The sequence below is a fragment of the Cebus imitator genome, unplaced genomic scaffold (genome assembly GCF_001604975.1).
Source record: "Cebus imitator isolate Cc_AM_T3 unplaced genomic scaffold, Cebus_imitator-1.0 Scaffold12, whole genome shotgun sequence".
Lineage (NCBI taxonomy): Eukaryota > Metazoa > Chordata > Mammalia > Primates > Cebidae > Cebus > Cebus imitator.
The window spans coordinates 10,341,130-10,353,448 of NW_016107327.1; the positions used below are offsets into that span (position 1 = coordinate 10,341,130).

At 38.5% G+C, this 12,319-nt stretch overlaps 2 protein-coding genes across 4 annotated transcripts in view; one reads left to right on the plus strand and one right to left on the minus strand.

The window, feature by feature from the left end:
- Positions 1-4,252, plus strand: part of ESCO1 (establishment of sister chromatid cohesion N-acetyltransferase 1) — a 75,727-nt gene extending 71,475 nt beyond the window's left edge. Inside the window, 1 exon segment of the mRNA XM_017498870.2 lies at positions 3,610-4,252. Coding sequence (XP_017354359.1) covers positions 3,610-3,757 — 148 coding nt within the window. The 3' untranslated portion in view covers positions 3,758-4,252.
- A 4,550-nt stretch (positions 4,253-8,802) lies between these two features.
- The window catches only part of GREB1L (GREB1 like retinoic acid receptor coactivator), a 315,577-nt gene continuing 312,060 nt past the window's right edge, over positions 8,803-12,319 (minus strand). For all 3 annotated transcript variants that reach the window (XM_017498857.2, XM_017498849.2, XM_037728128.1), the window contains one exon: positions 8,803-11,970. In XM_017498857.2, coding sequence (XP_017354346.1) covers positions 11,807-11,970 — 164 coding nt within the window. In that variant the 3' untranslated portion in view covers positions 8,803-11,806. The remainder of the gene's footprint in view (positions 11,971-12,319) is intronic.

Sequence of the window (12,319 nt, forward strand, 5' to 3'; positions counted from 1 at the left end):
CTCGGCTCACCGCAACCTCCGCCTCCTGGGTTCAGGCAATTCTCCTGCCTCAGCCTCCTGAGTAGCTGGGATTACAGGCACGCGCCACCATGCCCAGCTAATTTTTTGTATTTTTAGTTAGAGACGGGGTTTCACCATGTTGACTAGGATGGTCTTGATTTCTTGACCTTTTGATCTATCTGCCTCAGCCTCCCAAAGTGCTGGGATTACAGGCGTGAGCCACTGATTAATTTTTTGTAGTTTAGTAGAGACAGGGTTTCACTGTGTTGCCCAGACTGGTCTCAAACTCCTGAGCTCAGGCAATCTGCCCACCTCAGCCTCCCAAAATGCTGGGATTACAGGCATAAGTCACCATGCCCAGACTCTTTTATTAATAAGTAATAATCCAGGAGGGCTCACATCTGTCTACCCTTTTCATGACAAGGGGTAGTACGTTTTTACTTCTTCAGAACTAAGCCTGAAAACAAATTGATTCTAAAGGAGGGTATTGCCCCTCCTTTAAATCTTGTGGCAATCATAAGATCGTTCTAGTTTATTTAAAAAAAAAAAAAAAGCAAACCGGTAATAGTAGTTGTATGTTCCATGTGGTAGTAAAATTGTCACCATAAGCTTCCTGTTAAAACACAAAGAGTTTTTACATTTTTCATTTGTTGTTTCTTCTTGTACGGGTCTTCTGTTACTAATGTCCAGCACTCCTTGTTAAGATTATAGTATGAGATTATGTAGTAGGCTATATCCTGGCTAAATGTTTAAAATTATTTTTTATTTATTTACTGTTGTTGGAGACAGTCTTACTCTCTCTCACTCAGGCTAGGGTGTAGTGGTGTGATCTCAGCTCACTTCAGCCTCCACCTCCCAGATTCAAGAATTTCTCCTGTCTCAGCCTCCCAAGTAGCTGGGATTACAGGTGCATGCTACCACACTCAGCTAGTTTTTGTTTTTTTATTTATTTAGAGGAGTCATCTTGCTCTATTGCCCAAGCCGGAGTGCAGTGGCACCATCTTGGCTCACTGCAACCTCTACCTTCCAGGTTCAAGCGATTCTCTAGCCTCAGCCTCCCAGGTAGCTGGAATTACAGGCACCCACCACCATACCAGCTAATTTTTGTTTTTTTAGTAGATACGGGGTTTCACCATGTTCGTCAGGCTGGTCTCGAACTCCTGACCTCAAGGGATCCGCCCACCTCTGCCTCTCAAACTGTTGCTGGGATTAAACATGAGCCACCATGCCCAGCCAAGAATTTTTTAAAAAATAAAACCATTATTGATATATAATTATATACCATAAAATTCATCTTTTTAAAGTTTGTAGTTCAGTGGGTGTTAATATATTCAGAAGGTTGTACACTAGTCATCACTATCTGGTTTCAAGACAATTTCATTTTTCCCCCAAAAAACTCCATCTCCATTAGCAGAGACTCCCTATTTCTCCCTGTCCCCAGCCCCTGGCAACCACCAATCTCATTTCTGCCTCAGTGGATTTGCTTATTCTGAGCATTTCATATAAATGAAATCCCACAACATATGAGTTTTTGCAACTGGTTTCCTTCACTTAAGAATCTTTTCAAGAATCATCTATATTGTAGCATGTATTAGTGTGCTTCATTCTCTTTTTAACTGCCAAATCATATAACACTATGTAGTTATATCACCTTTTATTTACCCATTCATTAGTTGATGAGCATTTGGATTCTTTCCACTCACTGGCTATTATAAATAGTGTTGCCATGAACATTTATGTACAAATTTTTGTGTGGATGCGTGTTGTTATTTCTCATGGGCGTGTACTTAGGAGTAGAATTGCTTGGCCATATGGTAGGTATGTGTTTAATATTTTGAGGAACTGTCAAACCGTTTTTCACAGTAGCTGCATCGTGATACACAATCCCATTAATAATGTGTGAGAGTTCTAATTTCTTCACATCACCAAAATTTGTTATAGTCTGTCTGTATTTTAGCCATCCTGGTGGTTGTAAAGTGTAATTAATTGTGGTTTTGCTTTGTATTTCTAATGACTAGTAGATGTTGACCATTTTTTTCATGTGCTTATTGGCCATTTATCAAATGTATATTCAAATTCCATGTCCACTTTTATTTATTTAATTTTTTTTTTTGCTCTGTTTCCCAGGCTGGAGTGCAGTGGCGCTGTCTCAGCTCATTGCAGCCTCCGTCTCCTGGGTTCAAGCAATTCTGCCTCAGCCTCCCAAGTAGTTAGGACTATAGGCTTGCCCCACTACACCTGGCCAATTTTTGTACTTTTAGTAGAGAAGGGGTTTTGTCATGTTGCCCAGGCTGGTCTTGAACTCCTGGTGTCGGTGATCCACCCGCCTTGGTCTCCCAAAGTGTTCGGATTACAGGCATGAGCCACTGCACCTGGCCAATTTTTCTGGGGTTTTTTTGTCTGTTTTGTAAAGATGGGGTTTTGCCATGTTCCCCAGGCTGGTCTCCTCGAACTTCTTGGGCTCAAGCATTTTGCTTGCCTTGGCCTCCCAAAGTGCTGGGATTATAGGTGTGAGCCATTGCATCTGGCCCTAGGTCTTTAATATCTTACAGCAATGTTTAATAGTTTTCAGTGTACAAGTCTTAACACTTCTTTTGTTAAATTTATTTTTTTGTTTGCTGCTGTTTTTTTTTTTTTTTTGGGTGGAGATAGCATCTCACTCTGTCACCCAGGCTGGAGCACAGTGGTACAAACACAGCTCACTGCAGGCTCAACTTCCTGGGCTCAGGAAATCCTCTTGCCTCAGCCTCTTGAGTAGCTGAGACCATAGGCATCTGCCTGGCAAAAATTTGTTTGGTACAGTCGGAGTCTTGCTGTGTTGCTTGGGCTGGCCTTGAACTCTTGAGCTCAAGCAATCCTCTCGCCTTGGCCTCCCAAAATACTGGGATTACAAGTGTGAGCCACTGTGCCTGGCAAGTATTTAATTTTTTTAAATGTTATTGTAAATGGAATTTTTCCCTGTAAATTTCAGTTTTAGGTTGTTCATTACAAGTGTATAAAAATATATTTTACTTTTGAATATCAATCTTGAATATGCAACCTTGCCAGACTCGTTTATTAGATTTTGTGTTTGTTTTTGTGAATTCTTAAGGATTTTCTAAAATCAAGGCCTTGTCATCTGCAAAAATAGCTGAGTGTGATGGCAGGCTATGGACAGATAGTTTTATTTCTTTCTTTCCAACCTGGGTGATTTTTCTTTACCTCATGACTAGAACGTCCAATACAATATTGAATAGAAGACGTGAGAGCAGTCTTATCTTATTCCTGAACTTTGAGGAACAGTTTTTAGTCATTCACCATTAATTCTGATGCCCTTGATCAGGTTGAGGAAACTGTTTCTACCCTTAGTTGTTGAATATTTTTATCATTAAAAGATGTTGGATAAATGTTTTTACATTGTTGTTTTATTAAAATTTAACCTCAGATTATTGATAATATTATAGATGAATAATTATTTTCAACAATTTTGAGCACATGCAACAGTACCCAAAAAGCTTTTTTAGTCAAATTGTATTTGATAGATTATTCTAATTTTAATGATTAGAAAGACTGTTTTTTTAACCTTTCATACTTTTCCCCTTCCCTCCCCCTGCTTTTTTTTTTTAATAGGAGTAACTTTATATATGGCTCATATTTGAGTAAAGAAGAAATTGCTTTCTCAGATCCCACTCCTGATGGAAAACTGTTTGCAACACAGTACTGTGGCACTGGTCAGTTTCTGGTATATAATTTTATTAATGGACAGAATAGCACGTAAAATAAATTCTTGCCTACACCACTAGAGGACATTTATTGAAGAGAATGGATTGGTTGCTGACTTTAACCAGGAACTAGGGCCATTTTTATTACAATGAACTCAGGACTGGCAACAACCCTATGGTTGTTCCATTTTCATAAAATTGGAAACAATGCAGTAATAGCTTATTGTTTTGTTTTTTAAAGAAGATATTTTATTATATTTTACAGAAATTTATGATTGATGTATTTTATCTATAGTTATTTAGACATGTTTACATGCAGCAGATAATTGTTCATAGTGGACTGAAAACTAATGCAAGGACTATGGTCTCAGTGATAAGTATATTTTGAAGTTCTTAATATGGAAATATACCAGTGTAGCTTGGTACTGTATTTTTTTATATTGATCTGCTGATACCAGTTAGAGGTTTAAAGATTATATTTTCACAGAGTGAAAACCAGTTTTTTAAAATTTTATTGAGATAGAATCACACTCTGTTGCCCAGGCTGGACTGCTGTGGCGTGATCTCGGCTCACTGCAACCTCCGCCACCTGGGTTCAAGCGATTCTTGTGCTTCAGCCTCTCAAGTAGCTAGGATTACAGGCGCCTGCCACCACACTCGGCTAATTTTTGTATTTTAGTAGAGATAGGATTTCACCATGTTGGCCAGGCTGGTCTCAAACTCCTGACCTCAGGTGATCCACCTGCCTCTGCCTCCCAGAGCATTGGGATTACAGGCATGAGCCACCACGACTGGCCACAAACCAATTTTTTTAGTTATTGTTGAAGTAGGGTGCAATATTAAGTGTTTTGGAATTTGAAGCTGAGTTTTAAAAGGCTTTAACTATATACCCCTATAGAAAAGGAAAGCTCCAGCTAAACAGGAAGATTTGGAATATTGAGCGTTTTTTCCTGATTTTGCTTTTTCCTATCTTTGATGACAGGAAGTAGAAAGTGGTAAATAATTGAGGCCTTTCTTCTTAAAAAGCTGTAAATGACAAGCATTAGGAAAGGTACTCTCTAGATTCATTATTCTTTCATTCTGGTTTCACTTTTTAAAATAAATGGTAACTTGGCACACCTAGGCTGTTAACAAATCTCAAAGAGGTTTATAAAAACCTATAAAATACTTGGAAGTGAGGTATGGATGACTTGGTATCTGCTTTGTTATTCCTCAGAAATACTGCACTGAGTATATGCCCTCATTACTGGACTTCATTTTGATACTTGTCTATCCTTCATAGTGCCCTCTACTTTTAAAGGGTTTATATGTTGAAAACTGCTGTGGCCTTTTATGACCTGTATATAATGTAGAATAAAAATAATAAAATACTTGATAGCTTTTTCTAAGTGAACAATGTACTGAGATAATGGTGTGTTGTCATTTGTGCTTTTTCTGGGTGTTTTTTTGGTTTCATACCTTGAAATATGATTAAAACATTGGCTTCCTAAAGGTAGTTTCCACCAATTTGCCAAAGGATCATTATGTCACCAGCAAATCAGCTGAACTTTTCCAAAAGGCAAAATCCTTTCTGATTATTTTAGTAACATGGTACTTTTATGATGTTTCAAATAAATGAAGGGCCCACAGCACCCAAGAATGAATTCACCACTATGGTTCAACTTAGGTTATTTTTATGAGCTGAAATAAATGATCACATCTCAGTTGAAAACTGGCTTATTTAGGGCCTTAAATTAATAATCAGGTATACATGTTATTTCCCTATAAATTTGTGCTTTTAAAATTTCCAGAGTGGTGTAAGACTCTATACTCTTTGTATGGGTAGAATGATAGGGCAGGGTAAATATTTCCCTCTGATTCATCATGCTCTGGATTTTGTTTTGTTTTGTTTTTGTGTGTTTTTTGAGATGGAGTCTTTCTTGGCTCACAGCAACCTCTGCCTCCTGGTTCAAGCAATTTCCTGCCTTAGCCTCCTGAGTAGCTGGGATTACAGGCGTGCACCACCACGTCTGGCTAATTTTTGTATTTTTAGTAGAGATGGGGTTTCACCATGTTGGTCAGGCTGGTCTCAAACTCCTGACTTGTGATCCACCCGAGGCGCTGGGCCTGTTTTTTTTTTTTCTTTTTTGGAGGCAGAGTCTCACGCTGTCACCCAGGCTAGAGGGCAATGGTGTGATCTTGGCTCACTGCAACCTCTGCCTCCTGGGTTCAAGCGATTCTCCTGCCTCAGTCTCCTGAGTAGCTGGGATTACAGGTGCCTGCCAATGTGCCTGGCTAATAATTTTTTTTTTTTTGAGATGGAGTCTTGTTCTGTCACCCAGGCTGGAGTGCAGTGGTGCAATCTCCGCTCACTGCAACCTCCGCCTTGCGGTTCAAGCCGATTCTCCTGCCTCAGCCTCCCGAGTAGCTGGGACTACAGGCGCGTGCCACCAACCTGGCTGATTTTTGTATTTTTAGTAGAGATGGGGTTTCACCATGTTGATCCACCCACCTTGGCCTCCCAAAGTGCTGGGATTACAGGTGTGAGCCACCGTGCCCAGCCCTAGCTTTTGATACTGCCATTTCCCATTGGGCTTGAGACTCTTCTAGTTATCCATGGTCTCATTGTTTGCCTGACAGGTAACATGTTTTTTTTAAAAAAACAGAATGAAATTTTGGTATATCGTGTAAACTCTATAGTAAACTGTTAACCTCATAATACAGGTCCAATTTCCATAAACAATAGTATACTACTTTTGACTTGCTTACAAAGCTATCTGGAGGTGAAAGAGGGTATATTGGGTGCTTGGTTTAAATTTTATTACTGAGAAAAGTTTTTTGTTTTTTTTTTTGGGACGGAGTTTCACTCTTGTTACCCAGGCTGGAGTGCAATGGCGCGATCTCGGCTCACTGCAACCTCCGCCTCCTGGGTTCAGGCAATTCTCCTGCCTCAGCTTCCTGAGTAGCTGGGTTTACAGGCACGCGCCACCATGCCCGGCTAGTGTTTTGTATTTTTAGTAGAGACGGGGTTTCACCGTGTTGACCAGGATGGTCCCGATCTCTGGACCTCGTGATCCACCTGCCTCAGCCTCCCAAAGTGCTGGGATTACAGGCTTGAGCCACCGCGCCCGGCCGAAAAGTTTATTTTCATGTTTATGCTGAAGATACAGCCTCCCAAATTTTACATTTAGTATTATTAGTTAATACCTAACATTTGAGTGTTTGCTATGTGTCAGACCCTGTGTGTTTAGTGTTGCATTGTTTTATGTGATCATTATGACAGTCCTATGAGGTGGGGTTTATAAGTGAGGAATCTGGAACTTAGAAGTTAGTTAAGAGCAGTTTGTGTGAAAAGTGTTTAAACATTGAACTAAAGCTGTGATGTGGAGATGAAGATGACGAGACAGATCCACATTTAAAAGATAAAATTGAATTGACACAGTTGAATTGATAGGAATTTATAACAACCAGAAAAAGATCATGGCAAAGAGGCTAAGGTAAGTGGGAATTTTGGTTTGGGTAATTTGAGTTAGATTGACAGATGGGAATACAGGGGAATTAGGTTGGGAGGATTGGATGGGGATGCCCTCAGATTTGGTCACAATTTTAAGGTGGTTGTAGGATCTCCAAGTGGAGATGTATGTTTGGTATACAATTGGATATGTAGATCTAGAGTTTGAGAGAGATTCTAACCGAGCAAACAAATGGAGTTTACTTATTTATTTGAAGGTTTAGAGGGTCACCCTGGGGTTTGTAAAATGAGAAGGCAGAAGAGATTTTTGAGGTACACCATCATTTAGGCGTCTCAAGAATACCTAAGAAGGCATGAGCAAGGTAGGAGAGCCAGAAGAGAGAAGTAGAAACCAAGGGAAGAATTTCAAGATTCAAAGAATGGTCAACCCTGTCATACCACAGTTGAAGACTGAAGAGAGCCCAAGTGATGTTAGGAAAAGAGCAGTCTCAGTGGAGTGGTGGAGGCAGCAGGGACACAGTGAGTATACACTAATGGCCACAGACTGCAGAAGAGGGTGAGTCTGTAATTGCTAATTATAAAGGTGCTGATAAATTTTTTGTTAGCAGTCCTCATGTAGTTGGTCTTTATAAAAATGCCTAGCATAGAGGCACTATAGGAGCCACAAATAGAGTCAGGAACTACTAGATTTTATGGATAATGCCTTTATCTGCATGGACACTGATAAAAAGCAATATTTTACTACTACATAATGTGCGAGAACTTGGTGTATCTACCAAAAGCCTGACTTGTTATAAGGACGGTCAGTGAGTACAACAAACCTGCAGTGATATTTTAATTGTTCTCATTTACTTTGCACGACTGCCCAGCTATAGAGTCATATCCCTCTGGATGGGAACACGGCTGTATTCCTGCCCATCCACATTGTGGCTAAAGTTGAGATTGCTGAGTTGATTTCTGGGGTAGTAACTGTAGACACACATTTTATTTTTCATGGCTCTTGAGCCTTCTGGCAGAAAAAGGGATGAGTTCTTTTAGCAACCCCCCACCCCCACCATCCTTCTGGTTAAAATAAAATACATTGGACTAGTAAAAATAAAATATTTGTAATGAAGTGGTCAGAAAACAACTTACTGCTGTTTTGTATTTTTTTCCTTTAAACTTAATATCATCTATTGTCATAGTCACTGAAGTAGATGCTTTAACCCAATACTTGATAGTTGAGAGCACAGTGAATTTATTATGTGAATGACTTTTTCTTTGGCCTTAGAGGCAGCTTCTAAAATCATTTTTAGCAGTGTTTTTTTTGTTGTTGTTCTGTTTTCTTTTCAGTGAAGCCAAGGTTTCAGTGTTAGAGCAGTATTCTCCTAGACCCAGAGGAAACTTTAAGGACCAGTTTCCAGTTTCTGTGTCTAAAGAGAAGCTTGAGGAATGTTTGTTCCTGGATGTTGTTCCAGGCCTAAGTAGTTAAATGTGATGTTGCAGCAGTCAGAGTTTCAGTCTTTTCAAGGCAGCTGCTTTGGAATGCATAGTGGAACACCAGTAGTCTTTGCTTTCCTCTGAAAGTCTATCATTACATTTACAAATACTTACTGCCCTTCCTGAGGGCCCTTTGGCCTAGAAGATTGTTTTCATGGATTCTCTGTCAAATTCTTTTAATTTACTATACTTTATTAATAGATTGAAAGCCATTTTTCTGGACAGCAAAGTTATTCCCAAAAGTTCACCAAACAACTTTTAAGAAGATAGAGTTCATACTACAATAACATTGTCTTCATACTACATAGTTCTAGCAGCTTTTGCAAAGTTCTCAAAAAGTTTGAGCAGTTTAAACTAGAGATTAACAATAACACCTTGTATCATACCACATAGTTCTGGCAACCCAAAGTTCTGTTTCCAAAAGGACATCAAAGTGAGTATAGCTGCAATTTGTCAAATAAAAGATTGGGATCTACTGTGTGTATTTTCAACATCATCTTTTCTTGGAGTTGTCCTAAAAAGGCTGGAAGTCACATTATAGGTTGGATATTGCCAGAGTCAGGGAGCTTGTTTTCTTAACATGCCAGAAAATTAAAAAATAACTTTTTGGAGGGGGTGGGAGATAACTTTAATACATTCACCAAATTAAAGGACAGAAACATACAGTAGACACAACTTATGACAATTTTGAATCATTAACAAAATGTGAGGTAGAATGACTAGTGAAATTCACCAAATTTTAGTTAAGAAAATTTTACAGTAATAAAGTAACGCAGGTATCCTCTTTTCTAAAAATCAAAAAAAGCAACTGCATAAATTACAGCCAAAAAAAATTGACTACAACAATTCTAGCTTTTAGTTTACATTCAGTATTAACCTGTGTGAACTGTCATACATGCTGAGGTTTAGCCGGTCTATAGGTGAGTTACTGTGTGGACCTAGTGAATCCATTCATCCCACATCAGTGTCCTAAGGGCTTGCAAAGCTTAAAGCTGAACACACAAGGATATATATGCACACATATCATGGTGTCCTGTGTTTGTGCAACTTTATCCTTAAAGAAGGACCTAACATTCTCTGAAGAATTGTACTGGTAAGATGATTTTAAAAGATCCAAACCTTAGTGAGATAGGCTTTGAAAAGAAAATAGGTCAATTTCTCTATGATAAGGGTGATGGTCTTTTGGCTTTGTTCTGGCATATCTCTTCCACAGAGTTAAATAATATTTAAGAGCTCATAATAATTTCAATTTTCAGAGTGCAGCCCTAATACCTGCATCTGATGTAACTACTTAAAAAAAATGATTTAGACTATGAAGTCATAAAGCCAGAAGAAACCCTGAGAGGCCATCTACCCCAGGTACAATTGTTTTAGAATTATTTCAAGTATTTTATTTGCCCTATGTAGTTAATGTTATTGGAGTATTGCACAGACAGTGGGTTTCTTGATATTTGCATTAGGCCCTTTCAACAAAACAGGAACAAGTGAAATACATTCATACTTAAACCAAACTGCTTCAAAACATACCTCTTTACCAAAAATTCCGCTGTACTAAAATTAAGGAGTATTTTTTTAAAGCATATATAAGGCAGGTATTCTTTAAAGGACAATTAACAATGGGGTTAAAAGGAATTGTTGACTTCAAAATACAGTTAAAGCATAAGTAGCTATATTAAAACCAAGAGATCTACAAACCATTTTTAGTCTAATACATTCCATTTTTTCACTAGCTGTAAATTCCTTGTTATAAGATAATAAAGCTGGTCAATTAACATTTTTTGTTCTAAGTAAATGCAGGCTTAGTAGGCCCCTCAGTAGTTTCAGGTCACAAACAAGATGGATTCAAGTAAAAATGACCATTTTAAGTGGGATAAAATAGTAAATATGGGCTGAGAAAACTCAAGAGATTGTACAGTGTTGAGAACTGGAATAATTTAAGAGTAAACTTCTAAGAGTTTGTCTAGAACGTTTTCTAAAAATAATGTTTTTGATTAAAATATTAGAGAAATCTGTAGAAACATGCCTTCCACTGCTGATACTAGACAAACACCCCCTGCTGATTTTAATGAGTCAAAAAGACTCTTAATGGAGTCTTCCTTACTCCTTACAGGAGTCACTGGTAGGATTAAGTAAAACACTTCTCTTTCTATGGCTCAGTTTCCCAGTTCAGCAATTTCTGTGGTGGTGTCAGTGTAAGGTGGTAATATTCAGTGCATCTTTTAAAGGAAGCTTTGCTTGAGTCCCTGAAAGGAAGAAAACTACTTCCACTCTGCAACAGCACCTCAGCCTGACATTTAGGTTTGCTGGTGCCAACAACTGCTTAATTCCAACAAAACAGGGTGGGTGCAGGTTACCTTCTGAAAACTTCTTAACTCACACAACTGACTTAATCAGGTTCTTTTGCACAAGATTAATCGCTGTTCCATTGTCTCTTAGGTAAAGATATTCTTAAAGCCTGGAAACATGTTTAAAGAATGGGAAAAGCAAAGGAATTAGGCTAGGAGAAGATGCATAAATGCACACAGTGCCTGCTCTGCATTTACTGATTTGTTTGTTCAGTTTAAATAGTAAACTTTGAACTCCTGTGGAAATTTTGCCAAAAGTTTCAATACATAGAAGATTATAAATCTTAAACTAACACTGCACAGAGAAAGACATAGCTACTGCTTTTTTTTAAATACAAATATCATCTACATTCTATCATTTCAAACCCCTGAGTAATACTGTACCAAAGTACAGATCTGAAGAGAAACTGAGGGTTCAGGCCTCAAACGTTAATCTTCAATTAATTCCACACCAATGGCATGAGTCTCCTGTAACACATTCAGGGTAGTTAATGCTGAGTCAGTTTCCCCCTAACATAATGTAATAGAAAAAATAATGCAGACTCCATATTCACTCTCCAAAGTATATCCTCCTCAGGATCCCATGGGCAGACCGTATCTTCAGTAATTGCATAACTGCCTAGGGGAGTTTACCTGAATTTAAGGGTCCAATTAAGAGTGGTATCCCCAAAGACCTGGGTCAGATTTGGGGAGTTCTTTGGAGAATTTAGACAAATATGTTGCACTTTGCTCCACAGTGATTGTACTTTAAAGGAAAAAAAAAAATCCCAAACTGTTTCTGTCCCACCCCACCTAGGCATCATTTTGCTGTTTTTGGTCTCTTCAAAAGCTCATACATGACGTCCAGTAAGAAAGTAGAGAGGCTTGTCATCACTGCTATTAGCAGTTTGAAACTCGTCCCGGAGGCGGAACTGCCACTCATCTTCTAGCTCTAAGCGGACGATTGTTTGGCGCAAGGAACTTCTGTCTTGGCAGATGACACACAGGGTAGCACCTTCAGAAAACAAGACAGAAATATGTCTTAGGCTCAGGGATTGAGAACTTTACTGTCTCTGATTATATTTCCTGAGCTAAGACATCTGAGAACCAACAGGTAGGTCAACAGATGGATAAGTAATTTATGAGAATTGTTTAATTTTAATATTTGAGTAAGTAGTTTTACAAATTCAGTAATTTTTTAAAGAGTACAAAGTAATCTTCCAGCTACATTCCCTCTTCTCTGCGATAACTAATGTATTTCTCATGTGTTCCTCCTAGGTTAGGGTTTCTGAACCTCAGCATTAGTGTACTTGGATTAATTCTTTGTTGTGGGACTGTTCTGTGTCTTTTTTTTTTTTTTTTTT